This window comes from Bombus vosnesenskii, unplaced genomic scaffold (genome assembly GCF_011952255.1).
Source record: "Bombus vosnesenskii isolate JDL3184/JDL3185 unplaced genomic scaffold, Bvos_JDL3184-5_v1.1 scf7180000013788, whole genome shotgun sequence".
In the NCBI taxonomy this organism is placed as follows: domain Eukaryota; kingdom Metazoa; phylum Arthropoda; class Insecta; order Hymenoptera; family Apidae; genus Bombus; species Bombus vosnesenskii.
The window spans coordinates 396,410-415,964 of NW_022883218.1; the positions used below are offsets into that span (position 1 = coordinate 396,410).

General features: G+C 35.2%; 1 protein-coding gene across 1 annotated transcript in view; it reads right to left on the reverse strand.

The window, feature by feature from the left end:
• Positions 1-12,191, reverse strand: part of LOC117238941 (protein tipE) — a 33,796-nt gene extending 21,605 nt beyond the window's left edge. Inside the window, exons 1-2 of the mRNA XM_033504143.1 lie at positions 11,854-12,191; positions 6,845-7,177 (exon numbers count right to left, since the gene is read on the reverse strand). Of these exons, the coding sequence (XP_033360034.1) occupies positions 6,845-7,049 (205 nt within the window). The 5' untranslated portion in view covers positions 7,050-7,177; positions 11,854-12,191. The remainder of the gene's footprint in view (positions 1-6,844; positions 7,178-11,853) is intronic.
• Between the last annotated feature and the right edge of the window lie 7,364 nt (positions 12,192-19,555).

Consider the following 19,555-nt stretch of genomic DNA (forward strand, 5'->3'; position numbering starts at 1 on the left):
CATTCAAGGGATTTGCATATATGTACAGATACATTTATAACTACATAAAATTTATACCAGAGATAATACAAAAAAGCAGATTATATAATGCAGTCAAAGTTCATATAACACGAACATAACTAGTAGAAATCTACGAGAAGTCTGAAAATACATTGAAAACATCTACAGAGAGAGGATGGAAACCACGACAATTAATAGAATATCAAATACCAACAGTAACCAACATGATGACATATTCCAGAGAAACGAGACACATTCATATATAAATATCGCCAATCTTGCGACAACTGAAAGTTGCATTTGGTGTATGTATGTATATTTAGACTACATGCAATACATGAAATCTGAACTTAAGTAAATTTGTTTAACGCAATAAAGAATCGAAAACTTTAATCTATAGTTATATTTATATTTATTATTATATAGAGTTATATTTCACATTTCGCAATTGAATTAAATTATTTCACACACAAAGGAGAGCATCATTTTAATCACGATTTTAGGCAGTATTTCTTTTATAAATATATCATAACCGACTTCCATTCGATTTCCAAATTTAAAAATCGCGTTTTTTCGTTTTGTAGTTATTTAATAAAATTAAAAAATTTGTTCTATACTTATTATTATTGTTTACAGAAAATAAGAATATTACTAAGAATTATAGAAAAGGACAAATGGGATTACAAGAACAATTTAAAGAATCCTATTCTGGAATCCTTAACCCACCCTCCTATAATTTTTCTCTTCTGTTAATTGAAACGCAACAGCTAAGGCTTCTTACGTAATTCAACTAATGTTGTCAGAAAAATTTTATAAAACATAAATAAAAAATTACTAATCCCAAAAATGATTCTATTGCATAACTGTAACAAATTTGATATTAAAATTAGGAATATTTCAAATATACGAATTATAACTGATTTTTCTATTTAACATAAAACTATAAAATTGTAAGACTGTAAGAACTATGAGCAACGAAAGTCTATAACCTACAACATACAACTCATTAATTCGCTAATAGTTTTAATAAATTATATTGTGTAAGAATCTTGAAAAACAGAATTACGATTGGGTAGACATTATAATAATATTTGTAATAATTCTTCAAATGCCTTTCTTTCAGCCCCTCAACGGCGTCGCGTCGAAAACGAACAACCGCCGAGGGGAGAGATTTCGTTCTTTTGAGTGAAGTGAGTACAGGCTTTCCTGGTCGCCCTCCAATTAACGTCTAAACGTACCGCTGCAGAATTAAGCAAGGATGGAGTCCGCCGTGGATATCGATGCAAACGATCGCGACAAGAAATGAGGTAACAGATTGGACGCGCCGAGTCACCTAGAACTTTGGTAAACGACGACGTTATCGATATATCGGCGTAATAACGCCGCTAAAGAGGTACTAGACGGAGACGAGGCTAAGATCGACGCAACTGGTGTCTTTGTATTCACAGCATTCAAGTCGGTCTTGAGCAATCCGAACATGTGTCCGCCCCTATGCCTACACTTTGTGTATTCCCTCTTTCGTCACCCTTCCGCTTACACTTTAGGTCTTCTGTCGAATGCCAGCGGCCGTAGGCGGATGGTATTCTCCAACGATCGAATGCTTCGACGTTTGCTTCTTCATGCATATGTGTGTACACACGTTATGTGACATATGAATTATATGGATTATGTATAGCTGCAGGGAAAACAAAAAATTTTTCCTTTAATAGTAGTCATTTCACAGATTACGTAATTTAGTTTCTATTGTAGAAACAGAATGTGTATTTTTTAATATATAAATATTTAAAAAAGTACCTACTCGTATTTGGTTTAGAAAATTCTCCAGACTAATGTTATCAGGCTTCTTTTGTTTTTCTTTAAGCAATATATTATTGATATTTCCTAAGACGAATGTATTCGATAGACCGATTAGAAATTCAATTAAAATAGAATTTACTGATTATTTTTTAGGTATTGTCATATTTTAATTCTTATGTTACTATCTATTACTATTGTAATCGTAATGTTACTATCACTAGCCGAGGTTTATTAACATTTTCAACAAATTTCACGTATATATTTATCCAAAGACTAACTGTATCGTATTCAAAAATTATCAGATAGGTAAGAACTAATGTTTCCCTAAACCTTGTGTTAGGTGAGTGGTATAATATAGCAACAATTGATCGTATATTCTACAACGATAAAATATTAAAAGCGTCAAGACAGTTGTGCGTTTCCAATGGCCATCGGTAGCATTGTTCGTAAATATCCAACGAATTATTTACAGAAACGTCGAAACTTTCATGTTATTGGAACATTCCTATTCTTTCGTGACAAAACGAATTTCCCTGTACGGAAAATCAACGATTTTCGCCTGACAACTAATCACAAATATAACTCCTCGTTTATAACTGCCAAAATCGATACGTATAGTTACAAAAATATTGTCTAGAAGAATTATGATTGTCACTATCACCTTGCATGGTTTTTTATCGTATTCGAGAAATTGATTGACGTTGAACGTGCAACTGACCGTCCAATGACAACCGCTACAAGCGTTTCACAGTTCAGAAAGCTACCCCATCCTATCAACCCTTCCTGCCTCTCGTTTTAACCCTTCTGTTTAAATCTTGTTTCCATGAAAATCAACACCACAATGTCTGCCGGAAATATCGATGGAAACTAGGTCTTCGAGGTGGTCGAATTTATATGGGGTCGCGAAAAACGTCGATACCTTTTTACGTTCTCCCTTACTCTACTTAAATAATATTAATGCTCGTCGTTATTGTTCCTCATTACCATACGACATGCGATCGTAATTTATCGATAGTTCCCATTTCACGATCATTTATTATTGTATAAAACATATTTACATGAAACTCTCATCCGGTGAATTCTTCTTTTTTTTTAATATATATGTATACTCTTCGTTATTATTTGTTCTTTTTTTAAAATCAGGTAGGCGGTGTAACGATGTAAATCAATAAGTTACCATGATGGGTATAAAGGCATATTAAAGCGACACGAGTTTGTAAATGGTTATGAAAGTAATATCTAAATGTGGTGTACGAGATATCAAACGTTCGCAATCGAAATGAGTAATCGTTCTTCAGCAGAACTATCGATAAATATCTCGTTGCATAAATAGCGCTACGATAACCATTTGTCAATATGCATAAATAGTTATCGTAGAGGAAATGTTATATTTCTGGAGATACCTATTTTATATTCTATATCTGTACATTTTTATGGGAGAGAAGAAAGAAAGTTCAACTTTATGAGATTTTTTTGTTTCTCGAAAAACATGAGAGGAGTTCTCGGGAAATATTACAGTATATCTCTGCTGGTTTTTACGTTCCAAATATGTACATATTCGCATGAATCAATTGTTTCGGGAGATTTGGTTGCGTACTATTTAACTATTACAGGAGATTCACGTTTATTCATGATACCTTCCAATGGCATGTGTAGACACTGCGCCATCGGAAAAATGTGGGAAAATATGTTGAAAAAATCTAGTATAGTAAGTAAATTCATTGAATCTCTGAATTATTCTTCAAATGGACAGAAATTATGGAAATTTATTTGCAGTGAAAAATTTTGAGTACTGAAAATTAGATACTTCGATAAATATCAAGAAACAGATATAATCGATAATAAAATTTTGAATAAAATAAAAACTGTCCCATTTTATATTTTAATTCTCATAAAATGAGACAAAATGAGTTCTGTTCACAGGAATGTGTTGTTGCTTCTACAAGTATAATGCAAGCCGACGAAAAATCATCGTGTCAATGAAACAAGTATAATTCGAACACCACGACGCCCTTTCGGAAGATGTCATACCATGTATGCGCATATTTTTACTTTTCTTAAATAATGAACAGAAGGCAAAGGTCTCTCGGCCGCGAATCTGAACTGTCCCATTTGAATATTAAATTAAATGTCATTGCCTCCGCTCCGTGATCTGATATGCAATATTAAATTCGTCGTGCAAACCGTCGAAAGACTGTCTATCAAAACAGCTCTCGTTATTCGACTTGGCTGGAAATAGTTTTCTCAATCATTCATGCAAATCGTATATTCCGATGGTGACCCTATTTCGTGAATTAGGACGAATCGATTTATACATTCCGCAGTTCCTTTCACGCATATCCCGTCTTTCCTACGAATAGAACAAAATATTACACGTATACCAACATTTTCAACGTCACCTTGAAATATTTATTTATGAATATGGATGGGGAACTTCCCGAAAAAAGGCTATAGGACAAAATGACGACTTGAATAAATTGTATCTTCTAGAGAAGTACTAGTTCTAATTTTCTAGTATCCGTTATGTTTGAATTGATAACTATGTATTAGACCGCAGATTTTTATGCAACTTATAAAAAATTTAAGATCTAAGAATTTTAAAAACAATATGCAGCGATATATAAAATATCCAGGATAGAATATTCATTGTAATATTTCGTAAGTGAAACATTCTTTTTTTATTTACAAAATAAATAATATCTGATTCAACTATTTGACTGGAAAACACAGTTGAGATCTATTACATCAGATTTCATTGAAATTTGCAAAATAATTGAGATCATCATATTGGAATATCAATCGTTTCAATATTTAGGAAATCTTTCTCGCGAGTAGTCATTAAATAATGTAAAGAATTTGAAATTACGCATACAACTTTTTAATAAAAGGGCTAAAGGCTAAGTTTTGACGTGATAGACTGACTAAGATAGTTAATTAATTTGCAAAGGATGATAGAATTAAATAATGCAGCACTTATTAGACAATTTAATATTTATCATACAGATTTATTGTAAATCTCTTTTTTAGAAAGCTTCTCGCTTGGTAAATTGAACATGAACACTTTAAATAGACGTTGAAAGACAGAGTTCATAAAAGCTAAATTTAAAAGACGTACCTAACTGATTGATTAAGAGATGTTCTGTTTCCAATTAGAACACTGTAGATTGGATTATTTGGAAATTAATTGCGAACTCTGCAGGCTTGTTTTTGTAGAATTGTTGTAGGAAGTTACAATCGATGCTGCTTCCATTGAAGGTTTTAAGGAACGTTCTACGTTGTTGATTTCGTTAATTAATTCATCGATTGATGTTGTCTATTAATCAAACAATCGTTGGTTAAACGTTTCATAAAGGATTAATGAAGTTACAATCGATACTGGTGAACAGAAATATCACGAATTTGACATGTGTCAATAGAAGGTTACATATTTTATGAGGAGTCGCAGAAAATCTATTACCCTTTAAATATATTATTGCATTCTTTATGTTACATTTTCCCTTGAACTTGGTGTAATTTTAATCAATAACCATGATATAAACCTTAGATTTTAAACATTGGAATAATATTCTTCAAATATTTCCTAAATCGAAAACAACGAAAAATCTAATTCAAGTTACTTTGACCGGTAAGAATGTAATAAAAGCACATGTTTTAATTAAAATCGAAACATTTTTATTATCATATTAAAATAATATTTGTTGAATATTTCCTAAACTCTTCAGATAATAAAATATCTCAAATTTTACTATCATATAGTTTTATATAAAACTCTCTAACTACTATAATATATCTTGTATATATATTCCTATTTTCACCAGTGTTTTTGCGAAATGTGAAATATACAATTGCATAGAAGACAATTTTTCCTAAATCTTTACGTCAACCGTGCACCCTTGTTTCAACGAGTATATGTACCGCATATCGTTAATACTCATTCACTGCTAAATGTACCCCAAAGACGTACTTACATACAGTTACATGATGCTTAATCTCACGCGATGATCACACCATGGAACACATAGAAGAGAAATTATCGAGAAAGTATGAGAGAGTAGAAAAATAGGAGTATAGAGACGAACATAATTCGTGTCATCACAGACGTGGCTTTATATAGATCAAAGAGATCGGAAGGAAGCAACGTATCAAATAGTTCAAGAAGAAATTATTTACTTCTATACTTTAAACGATGAAGTACGCATACGATAAAAGTCGATGAACGTTTAATTATGATAATGGAGTGTCCTGCTACAATTAATGAAATTTGTTGAAGATACGATACAAAAAAGAATAAAAAGATGTTTAAATGATTGAATTAAATTTAAAATAATGGAAGTGAAGGAAAAGATACAAAGAAACGATAAAAATATTTCGTTAAAAATTTTAGAAACTGTCCATCAAATTCGAAGTTAATTTAAATATGATTTGTTGAAAGATTCGTGATAAATAGATAATCATTAAATTAAATGAAATATAACATTTTCTCACATAGTGTACAAATAAATAAATTACATAATATAAAATAAGATTTACTTTTAACATTAGAATAAAAGTGCTTATTCAAGAACTAAATTTCAGGATAACCTCAGAGGTTCATAGAACACGTATCTCAACTAAACTCGAATCTACATCCAATATTAATTCACACTTATAGAACTTCCAATACAACTACCAAGAAACTAGAGACAAAGTTCGATATTAAATCCAAAACCAATTTCCAATTAAACACATAACTTATATACGTCATCTTTGCTATTTACTTTTCAAAAAGAAAAGTCCAGATATATATCAAACTACGATATTACTAGACTATTCCAACTTGAGCGAATCATACACAAAACCCAATACACTGAAACAACTTCAGGACCGTTGAAACTCAGAGCTCTAAACCAATCGATCTAAAACTTTGTAATCATCCGAGGGATAGAAGAGAAAAATGACCTCCAAGAGAAAAATTCTGTTAGAAAAGAGAATTCTTCACATGCAACGACACAACGAAAGCGATCACCGATCGGACGAAAGAATTTGGTGAAGGGTGCCGATTGTTCACCTCTCCTGGACTCAACGTCGATGGTGACACACTCGGCTGGCCGAGTGTCGAACTGCATGAAGATGGTGGTGAAGGCGGGATCGATGACGAAGGGGACCAAGAAGAGGAAGGCAAAGAGGCTGAAGGTGCTGAGGAGGATGAAGAACGCGGTCGTGTAGAACAGCAGCTTCTGCAGGAACGTCTGCTTCTCCTTCTCCTCCGCCATTTTGGAGAACAAACGGCAGTGCTCGTTTCAGGGGTGCACCTAGTTGACGTCGTTGTGTTCGTCGTCGTCGTCGTTCTCGGCGTGCTCGCTGCCCGTCGTCACGTTCGACGTCGATGAGGCGAAACGATCTGCGGATTCGTCTCGAATTTCACCACTTTGCTTTTGTATCGCGTTTCGAGAGATCGAGCTTTCTCTTACAGACGCTTTCTCCACGGATTGGACGGGCTTATAGATTTAGAACCGAGCTTGTTGAAAGCAAACAAGTCAAGGGTTCTTATGGTTGGTTGAATATTTTGACAGAGAGTTACTTCCAGCTGTCTTGTTGAGCACTTATATGTTGAAGAGTGAGGTTTAAGCTTATAGAATCTCTAGGATAGATTTAATTTTTTTTCTAAGATAAGATTTCCCTTCATCGTATTGGATAATAATTAGTAAAAAATAGTCAAGGTAGCCATCAAGTTTCAGGATAGTCTGCTTCGTTTGAGTAATCTCTCAGATATTGCTGTTTCATCTTGATCTAATTCCGGAATTCTATTGCAGCTTTAAACATCATTGAGTATCATGAAGTTTGAACGTTTGAATGAAGCTATTTATAATATACTATATATAATACATCTATAGAATTTCTTGAGTTATGGCAGATTGTAAATAGCTAATCACTTTATCACTTTCTTATTTAATGAATGTTAAGGTATAATATTTGACAGCAAGGTCAGAGTTTTAGATAAAGGTTCCCCGAAATCTTTTAGACTTTCTATTCTCAAATTGGATTTAAGAATGCCCAAGAGACACAACGAGGATCCTACAGTAATGTCTGTTGTGACTTTACGTTCTGTCAACGCACAAGTTTGCTCCTATATTTGTGGTATCGATGTCGACGAAGTTTCAAGGAAACGGAGTTTCCTACACCGAGATTCAATAAATCTCCCCGAAAGCTATGCGCTTCTTGGAACAGTATCGATTTCGTTCTCAGGATCTTGTGATCCGTTTTAACCGCATATACCAACATTTGGAAGCACAATGTTTTCATTCTAGATATTCCTAACAGAAGTTATGCAAATCGAAAAAGAATATCCAGCAATGACAGCAATTGAAAATATTAATTTCATTTATCCACGAGCTTTATATGTAAAAACATGCCACAGATGATTTTCGAGGCTTCAAGAGGAATAGTTTTATTAACAAATTTTAATAAAATTACAAACCACACAGATTTTTAAAACTTTAGAAGTTGTAGGTAAAAATGTTGGTTCCTAAATTTTACTAGTTTCTAAAACAAAGAAAAATACGTTGATAATTAAGCTACTTTCACAATGCTTTTGAGTAATTTTATGTAAAAATCTTGATAGAAAATCAGAGAAATTCACGGGGCAACGTAATAAAAAGCAATGAAATGTAAATACACATTGAAATGCGTTTTATGAAGCTTTTCAATATTTACGGTCATTTCTTCAGCGACAAAGCAATATCTTGGTCTTTATTATCTTGTAAATAAGACGAAGCCTTAGCTATTCGGATCTTGAACTATCGTTCACGATGCCTTCCATTTATTTATCCAAGAGGAACGTGCCAATTTCATAGCATTACGCGTAAGATATTTCCATGACAATGAATCAGCAATGCGATACGCGAGCTACGAACTTTCCATTCACGTCTTCCTGTAATTGAGTCGACGAATAATTCTATTTGGATCCATCTGCGCTCGAAACTTTTACGGTATTTCATCTACGAAGCATTGCTTTGACTTTTTGGGAAAGTTTGCTTCGCGTAGACAGAGTTCAACCGAGCTTTACCGCTCTTTGAGCGACCGAATTACACTGGGAAAACTATCGCGTCATACCAGGAAAAAAATATTTCGTGATCCGATTGTTTGAACTTTCTGCTAGTACAAAACGTAAAAGTAAATATGCGGATTGTACTGTTTGATTTTAAGCTTAAATTTGAGAGCTGTAGTTTACATTTATCAAAAAAGTGTTACATATCACTCGAAAAAACGATGCATATACTGTTTAATAAAATAATATTTTTACAAAAATATATTACCTCCGAATTTGCCTTAAATTTCCCTATTTTTCCAATAAACCTATATTTTTCGATAACTCACGCTAAATAAATTTCTTCAAAGGAAAGACAAAACTTTTTATCGAGGTCTTCGACTTGACACAAACATAGAAATAAAGTAGTCGATATGATTTACACTTTAATAAGTCGCTCCTAATCTAAGAAACTTTTTCTGCGAAATTTTTTGTATAAAAAAGGAAGCGAGTCAGATTTCGCGCTCTCGTGTTCCGTAAATTATGGAACACTGGTGGCTGTTTATTGGATTTTAAGCATTTCGCCTATCACTAAACTCAGTGGCGGGCGTAGCCTGCCCTTGAAGGTTTCGATAAACGCCCATGTCGCGCAAGCTCCTTTTAATAAATCCGAGGAAACGAAAATAACTAAACGCACGATCGTGCATTCTCTTCTCCCCATCCTTTCTTTTTACTTGTCTCTACAAGACTGGTAACGGAACTTTAACTACACTCGACGCTTCCGCGCACTTTAGGCTGCAAACTACGGATTTGTTTTATTGGATTGCCCCGATTCACGGAGCGCCAGTATTATAGAGATAAAACTTAGCGCCAAGCTTTGTGTGGCATAGTCTCTTCCGCCGTGTAGTTTCTGACACCATCCGTTTTTCCCGCAATTAAATAGGATAAGTATTATCTCGACTTTTACGTTAATCGTTATTTAAAAACTAAGATTGTGATGACAAAGAATGATGACGAATGATAACAAGGTTTTGAAGGAACGATTAAAATGAAGTAGCGAAGAGTAATTGATTGATTAGTAGATAAACGGAAGCCAGGATGAATCTTTTTACTTGCAAAATGCAAAATTTCAAGTTGTTGCAATTTTTTGAGTTCATTAGATTGACTTGTTTAGTACTTACGTACTCCTGATCTGCCATGGAAGAGTTTGTTTTTTAAGCCTTGAATACACGATTTGCTTGCTTCCTCGCTAAATGACAATTTATCACTTACACCTTTTACCAATTTTAGTCGCCTATATAAACCTTTTAAAAAATGTCTAAACCCTTCTTGCATTGCGCAGAAATAAAAACGAGGTCTCTATGTTGTTGCACGTAGAAAAGGAATATAGAAAAATCTTACGTTAGAAAAAAGAGCAGGTTCATGATTTTGTAAATCGCATTTTTCCTCCTTTGGTGTGCATTTTAGGCCCGGAATACAAAGAAACTAGATTTTACGGCCACAAAGTGCTCTGTGTTCCTTTATTGACTTGACGAGTCTCGTGCCGACAAGTTACGTCAGAGAAAGCTTAAGCTAGACACAGAGAAAGCTCAAAGGAGTGTTTTGTGTAAAATCATCCTCATCGGTCCTTTGTAATTTTACATTTTTGCTCATTTTTATATCACCTTGCAAGTGAAGAAGATAATTTCAGCCTATATTTATATCTCCTACAATTTTTTACCCGCTACACTTATTACGCAGACGCGTCATTATTCTAATGTTCCGTTGACACTGAAACTCAAGTATCAATCAAGTATCAAAAATTTAGCAACACCTTTTCTGAATACGATTTAAACGATAAAAACAGCTTTTACGGTGAACAAGATCCTATTCATCACCCAAACGTACGCACTTATTACTTTATTCAAACTATAATTCAATTTTAATTTCTTTCTCGAAATACGAAAGCATCAATTAAAATGTAATACCGAAACACTTTATAGTCTTTCTTCTTTCAACGTTTCCAAATTTCTGTTTAAAGTATCAAAAATATTGGATTTAAAAAGCTCTTCATTTTCAACTAATGGGGAAGTCGTTTCTATAAATTTTGAAATCTATGGTGTGATTCAGAGCAGTTCGAATTACGACAAGCTCGTTCTCCGCCCCGAATGATCAAATTGTCCCGCTGCAACCCCTTCACGACAAAGGGGCGAGCCGTGTAAGAGGGTGGAGAGGGAGAACGCTTTGCATTTACAGAGCCACTTGACGTAAATCAACACGTTCCGCATTAAGTGTCCACGTTGATTACGTGGCCGCGTCCGTACGAAAGGAAGTATCCAATCTACAAGAAGCTGCGCCAGTGCCTGCAAATGGAAGCAGCCAGGCCTGCCTCGTTAACCAGCAATTAGTATATGCTTGGGTGTGCTTTTAAATTCGCGATTTCGTCCTCGTCCGCGTATCAGCATGCCCCTCGGTTGGCCTTTCTCAATGGAGGATCTTGAGAATCCTTTTCAATGATGGAAGAAACGTAATTGAAAGTGTACTAGAGATTCGACTCTCTTGATTTCCATGAAAAATATCGGACTCGTATATTTCTGAGTACATTTGAAGAAGCTACGAATGAAAACAATTTCGCAATGTTTTTTTCAGTCGACCAGGTTCACCCTTTTCACGTGCTACCGGGGATCCTCTCTAGGGAGATTCTAGCAACATTCACTCGATGGTTCCTATCGTTCGAAACTGGGCCAACCGAGTTCTTAAAGAAATCACGTCTTTTCATTTTTATTAAAAGTTTCTATTGTAGATGCTTATGTCACTTGTAAGAATAAATGAGATAATACGACACTATACGAATTGTAACAAAGAAACGGAAGAAGACACTTTAGAATTATAGAACGTGGAGTAATAACCGAGTCTCGGTCTGAATCGCGACTACCACCCCCTGACCCATCCATTCGTGAGGCAGCTCCTGAAGGCGCGTCCTACCCGTGTGTGAGAAAGCTCACAGACTCAGACGAGTCAACTTAAGAGAAAGCTCGATTGTTTCCGCGACGAAAGGAAGGGAACGGTACCCCCTATGAAGAAGAAGAGAAATCGTCGGGGCTCTGCGCCCTCTTCCTGTGCCCCCGCATCCTGTCCCACCTCCTCCTCTTCCCGCGTTCTTTGCTCACTGGCCTTTTCTTCCCTCCCCGTCTCTCTTCGTCGCCTACTTCGCGGCACTATGTCACACTGTTCACCCCCGTGTACATTTGTCGCGCGATCTCGCGAACCACCGCGCCTCGATCGAACCAAGAACCCGCTGTTTCCGTCGAAGCACAGCGAGGTCAGGTAACCAGAGAGAACTCTGACTAATAATTTTCAGTCCACTGATCGTGGCTGCCACCTCATGGTCGCCGTTCTTTTATTTCTTCTTTTCTTTTCTTCCTGTTCTTTTTTATTTCCTCTCGTTTCCTTCTCGTTTCTGTTTTATCGTACGATTTCGATGGTCGACACGAAGTGTTCCGTCGATCGTCTCGTATCTCTAGGTTAACCTCGAGCTGCCATTCGAGCTTCCATCGGCGAGGCTCACACGACACGGTGGAATATGATATAACCGCGGGAAATTTTCGTCCTGGCCGCGGCGCCGACGGATGCCGGGCTACTGCAGTCGGTAGAGCTTTTGGGCGAGCTTATTTTCGAGCGATGCTAGCGCCACAGTGGCATCTGGTGGCATCGACCGTCGCCACCGCCCCACCACCGCCGACGCCGCCAACCGACGCTCAACATCGACACCAGGGCGTCCCCTGACTGGGTTTCACTTCATCTTCTACGCCTTCCTGCTTCTTGTTTCACGACCTTGCGCTTTCAGTCCTTCTTTCTCTCGTTCCGTCTTTCCTTTGCATTTACACGTATACCTTTTTTCTTAGCATATCTGCGTGTATATACGCTTTTAGCATTGACAGATATGGAATATTCGTAGTGGTTATTTCTGAATCGTTTCTACACGAGCTACTATTTTTACGATCATGATTTAATTAGATATGGTTCTTTTGCGATATAATTCCACACAGCAGTTGTATAATATAAACAGGCATTTAAAAAGTTAAATTATCTTTTTCCTTTCCAAGAAAACCGATTGACATATGTATTTCCAGCAGCATTTTATAAGTTTATATCAATTATATAAGATGCGAATTATTCATTATAGACAGACATGTAGTTAAATACATATTCTAGACATATTTCCTGCTTTAGTTTAAAAGCAGAGTATTTAGTCCGAGTTATGGGAAAAACATAAATATTTTGATTAAATTGCGTGAGGCATTCAAACACTTATAGACAATATTGTAGAAGTACATAATATTGTTACGAACCCTTTACATAATTTAATTATATGTTTCCATTTCCCTAACAAAGTTGTTTGGGTCAAAAACAGAAAAGTGAAAGCAGAAAACTCATCGAAGACCTGATTGTATCGATCGGACGACGTTATTCGAGAAGAGGAAGAGGGTAGTAATAAGATTCTGGTTGAAATTAACGAAACGTATTTTTCGTAACACTCGACCGGAAATACTTGACGAAACTGGTTTACCAAGTTTCGCGATTTCATGGAAGCATCCGAGTGATTTAGCTCTGACTCTCCGCGATTTTCTTTGCAATAATTCATGATTCATTTCACGACGGTGGTATTTATTCTCGTAACAAACACTCGTTTTTTCTGGCGAACTTAGGAGGTCGACAGATTTGTGGAATTTCGGTTGTTACCATTTATATCAAATATCGTTTTGGTAACAGACCAGGTTGGTTTGCGATAACGTTTTACATATTGGAAATTAGCCAGGGAATTTTAATAGATGTCTGACATTTAAGGTCGAATTACAATGTGTTTATCGATAGCCGGGCATTGATGCTTCTCAATTTACATAATACTACTGCAGAGATTAGAGTGAAGTGTCAGTGGAAACTTATGGGATTGAATACAGCCGAAAGATTACTGTTTTTGCGCCAGAAAAAGGATTAAAAGGATTAAAATTAAATATAATGGCCAATATACAGGGTGGTTGGTAACTGGTGGTACAAGCGGAAAAGGGGTGATTCTACGCGAAAAAAGAAGTCGAAAATATAGAATAACAATTTTTCGTTTGAGGCTTTGTTTTTGAGAAAATCGACTTTGAATTTTCGCTCGGTACGCGTGCACTTTATCACGTCTCGTTATAACGGATCTCACTGTAGATCGTTGTCTCGATGGAAAAATTAAAAAAAAAAATTTTTATTCTATATTTTCGACTTCTTTTCGCGTAGAATCATCCCCTTTCCGCTTGTACCACCAGTTACCAACCACCCTGTATAAATAAGATGGTAAATTACACTCGTAAATTCAACTAACTGTGTCGCGAAGAATTTTATTTCTATTCTTTTTTAAGTTTCAAGAGTTCTATATACTTTCTATTTTTTCCATAATATGGGATTCAAAAGTATGTTTGTTATATTGTATTTTGGAGCATTGTTAGCCTAGAACAGCTTTTAAACTTTTATTTCAAGTAATAATTACAAATAAAAGTAAATTATATTTCATATAAGTCTATTCCTCGAATTTTTCAATTTGGTTAGCAGTTGGAGATGTTTTAAATATAAGATAATAAAATTTAAGAATTTAATCAAGTAATTCTGTAATATCAAACGTCGATTAATAAAAGAGAAAAGAAAAAAAGGATCTCTTGAAAATACAATTCAGTAATGAGACAAGTTTTTATCCTCGGATTAAGACGAGTCGCAAGAAATTGCGAGAAGGTAAGTTCTCCAAGATCGTGTATGCACTCTCCAGGGTTTCCCTAATGACCTAATGCTGATGCAGCCGTGGAGCTTTGGAACCGAAACCAATAAGAACCGGTCTACCATGAGTTTGGAACAGTTGTAAATCGTTGTAACGAAGTTAGCCAGTGCAGCGATGTTCGAGACGAGCCTGAGAAATTAGTTTGTCCGGCAGGGTAAATCGATCCTCTTCGCCAGGAATGCCGTTTCATTTATGAAACCTAGCTCTACGTGGATTCGTCGTATTAATCTGTCTATCTGTGGTGAGCACGATGAACCTCAGAAGATTTGACTGATTCGAAAACTGAATCCGACTGTTGAATTAAAATATAAGGAGAAAATAGGAAGCATCGTCCTACATAACATTTACTAATAAAATGGCTAATGTTTCTCATTTTTATAATAATACAAGATAGCATTTCGTATCTGATTTTGCTCTAATATTTTATATGACATTGTAATATTTTTATTTTAAATGACCAACTCGAAAAAAAGCAGTAATTTTTTGTTCGCTTTTTCTCCACCTTCCCAACCTTATGTTGCTTATACCTTACGGTAGCTATATTTTGAAATATAGCAAAATCCATAGAATTTTGTCTCTAATAGGTTAAAGTATTAAAACTTGATCTCCTCAAGTGCAGAAAAGGTAATTGTCCCCTGACCTTAATTACTTCGCTAAAGCTAAAGTAAACTTGTGGATAGTGCAAAAACGCATACGTATCGTGGTACGAAAAATTTCTAGAGATTAACAATTTTGCCCTGTTCCAAATTCGAGGATTATTCCGTGCGGTCAAACGTGGTCAGTTCGTAACACGCAAATCGTATTGAGCCAGCATATGCGTTTCGATGTCTGTTTCCGTCTACCGATGAACAGTTCGTTGATTATCGCATTTGCTTATTCTAGCTATTGTCACTCAACGTCAATTCCATTAAGGGAGATGACACCATCTCCAGGTTATTACGATTATCACGATGTCTGCGTTCCGTTACACCTGCGTTTCGTGGTATTCCCGCGGAACTAGTTAAAACTGGGACGACTCTGTCACGAGGTTTTTACCAAACGCCTTCCCTTGTCGTTGTCATAATTTATGGGACCGAATATTTCATGTCACGAAACTGCTATGAAAGTTCTCTTTTCTGTTCCATGATATTAGTGCTTTGCTCTAATTATCGAGCTTATATTTTGTGTTGGGGCAAAAAGGTTTGTATTCTTTTCGCGTATTCAAAATAGCGTAATACTTTTATTTAGAGGATGTATAAGAATGGCATTTAGAGGATGAAACAGATCTCCCCTTACATCCTATTTCTTTACTTAGGTTCATAAAAGTACGAATTTACATAAACATCCGTAGTCTAACAATACCGAAGTTAATCTCACAGCATAAAAATAATGAAAACAATAAAGATATTTTATAACAAAAGAAACATATAAATATGTATCTGACCCTGTTTTCGGGTCATAACGGTTTGTCCAATATATATGTCAGCTACTTTAGATCTTAAAAGTAAACCGCATTAGAAACGTTTCTACACGTATTATTCTTATCAAACGAACAGATCTAATATTTCCGAACGTCACTAACAATTTCCGACAAGATGTTCGCAACATTATTACGTACGAGCATATTATTGAATCTCGATCATCGTCGATTTAGATAGGAAAATTGAACCCATTATTTTCATCAATAATCATTATCGAGTAATTATAGAAGTTTCGTTTCGTGGCTGGCATTCTGACGAGTTTGTTTCGTGTTGCTCGGTGATAATTCCTTGTTCGAAGAAGAGCCTTCTATTCGTTGCTCGTTAGCACTCGAATATCAAGTATGTAAGCGTTTAGCCTCTAACAACAGGCCATACACATGGATCGATCAAAACAAATCCACAGGACGTTGCACTTTGAACAATGTCGTAACGAACCTTCTCTCCCCTGGTGAACTGCTTCGCCTCGCCGTATTGGAAGTGGAGTGCGCTCCAAGTATGCTCGAACCAGCTAGGTTTGTTTCTTTATTGATACAGACCGCACGGCGGATACTCTTATCCTCTTGATGATATGGAATATCGTTACCACGACACACTTTTCACTCTATTGCTTCTTTTTCTTTCTTTCTTTTTAATACTGTACACAATCACGAATCGATGTTGCCGACGTTTCATCCTTGTCAGTTTCCTCGACGATACGAATCCATTCATGCAATTCCTGATTGTTGTTTATTTTCTACTACCGATGGGATCCGTCGTGAAATGAAATTCCCGGGACGTCTTCCAGGGAATACCAAAACTCGTAACTTCGCGTTTCCTACTTTCCGTTTGATATACAGCCTCCAGAGTGTTTAGGATATAGCATATAGGATTCTTCCAGCATTGCGTATTGGAACGATGGTTCGATTTGAAAGAACAAAATGTGTATAATAGATTAGGTTTCTGGAAGTTCGTGGTGTTTCTGGTGATCGATATTAACTCTTTGTAAACGAGAATTTTTTTGAGAGTATTCCTTGGTGAATTGGATATATCTTTTATATAAAACGAAATCATATGGTGAAAAATTAAATTGTAATTTTTTTTATATTATTTGATAATAACTATGTGAATTATTATATTGATAACAATAAACAATTTGTATAAGTATTGATCACAAAATAGTAGCTGTTGATGATTAGAAAAGGAATGAAAAATTTGTTAATTAAATTTGTTTTTATTATGCAATACTGTTAAGTGGAGTATACTACCCTACATTATCCTAGTTATAATATAATACTAGTAATAATAGAAGTAATAATAGTAGAGTAATAATTGTGAATACAAATTGCTGCGAATTGTGTTGCAGCTAATGAAATGACTTTTTGCCATCATATTTTCAACCTAGTAACTAGAAGAATTTAATCGCTTATTTGACCCAAATGGTTATTTTCTATTGTGCATTTGGCTGAACTGAAAGGGAATTATTCATTAGAAATTTCAAACAACAAAATGGAATCGGTTAGTTACGACACAGTTCTATGAAAACACATTGCCACAAATATTTGTTATATTTTGCTACGAATTCTTCAAATAATCAAACATTTATGACCAATAATAACTTAACAGTAGGAAAATTACGACAACAACAACAAATTAAAGTATCAATTAATAACAAATATATTATTATTAGAATTATCGAAACAGAAAGATACAAAGATTATATCGAATAATTCCCTTCCTTCGCGTTTCAGCTTAACAAATAGCACTTACGCGTTTTCGAATAAACTGGACTGATCAGATGTACTCTTGCCTTCGACTGTTTATTCTTCCCTTCAACGTTCGAGTATAATATTTAGAGAGAGTACGGTCGCTGTATCCTCCTTTGCTCGCTGCTAAAGTTAAACTGTTATCGCGAGTTTCGTCTGTTACGAAACAGGGATCGGTATTTGCTCATGTACTTTCGAAGAATTCACTGGGTTAACTAGACTGCAAAATAATTTACTCTCGGGGCTATTGTTCCGGAGGATCGCGCGAATGTGTGTTGCTTTCGTTCGATTGCACCGTGAACTGGATGCGATAAGTAAACAGCGTATCGTCTCGTCATGTTGTCAACTCCTTCACCCGTTTCTCTTCACTGTTTATGGAAATGAAAGAAACGGGATTATTACGAAATGTCGTGCTGTTACTTGGACATCTGGTACGAGTATTTACGCATAGTTTTACGACCTTTGTAATTTTCTTACGTTTGATTCTGTTACGGCTGTTAATGATCAATGGTTCTACGCTACTGGAATTGTTTTCTTACTAGGGATAGGATCAAGTTTGATATGTACCTACATACTCAACTCAATCCCAATACAATTTCAGTAAACATACGGTTGTTTGTACATTTATGAGAAGTTCAAGAGTGCAAAAATATATAGAATACACGTAATACGCAAAAATATATAAAATATTCAAAGTATACCACTCTTAATATGGCAAGGTATGGCAACGGTACAACAGTCTATGGTATTCATACATTTGCCCAAAACAGAAATCTTCTGGATAAAGTCCTCATAGAAAGATCAATTATAACTGAAACCACTTCTTACAATTTTCAAAGTATTTGGTTATAAGAAGTACGAATTTATCTGGTCTAGATATTTAACCGTATTGTCTATTTAAAAATATTGTTTCTTTTTTTTAATGTTTGTTCCAGATATTGCAAACTTATATTGCAAACCTATGAAATAGAAGAGTCAAACTGTAAAAGTTACATCGTCTAGACAATTTAGCAAATTGATATAAGTTAGAGAACGTAAAACTGAATCACGGTTGCATAAAGTAAACTTTAGCTGTGATTCAATCTCTATTGAAAAAGGTAGAACGTTGTATGCAATCGTGGGTGTTATATATTTGCTTGATGCTTCCGTGTAGTGTAGAATCTCATTATATCGTGGCGGAAACTGTTCCGCGAACTCCGGCTTCAGTAGTAGGACAAAAGCATGGCCAGCCGAGAGTCTCGTAAGTAGAACATGTTTACACAGACTAGGCGTGGAGGCTTTGAGTGTTTGGGGGTCATTTTCATTGTTACTATACCTGTATGATATTTAAAGCGAATAACTTCACTTTAAATACTGTTTTATCAATCATGTTTAATAATTTGCGGTAACATTTCGATAATCAATAAACTTTTATATTCAGAAACTTATAAATTACTATCTAGTTTCATTATTTCAAATTTATAAGAATTGTTAATTCTAAAATTCGAAAAATCTTAAAATTGACCTGTTATAGTTTCTTCGCCAACAATTGTTTGAAAATAATTTATTCGTAAAAAATTGTGTAGAATATCTTTAATCTTTTTCAAATGTTAAATTTATATTTCCAGCAACGTTTGTAGCAGTTTTCCCAAACTTAAACTTCTGCCTATTCATGACGAGCAATAATAAGGTTGTAACATTTCTATTAAAATCTTAACACATTGAATGCACATGATTTATGGCAAATTTCATCCGCCTTATCATAGTAGATAATTGATAA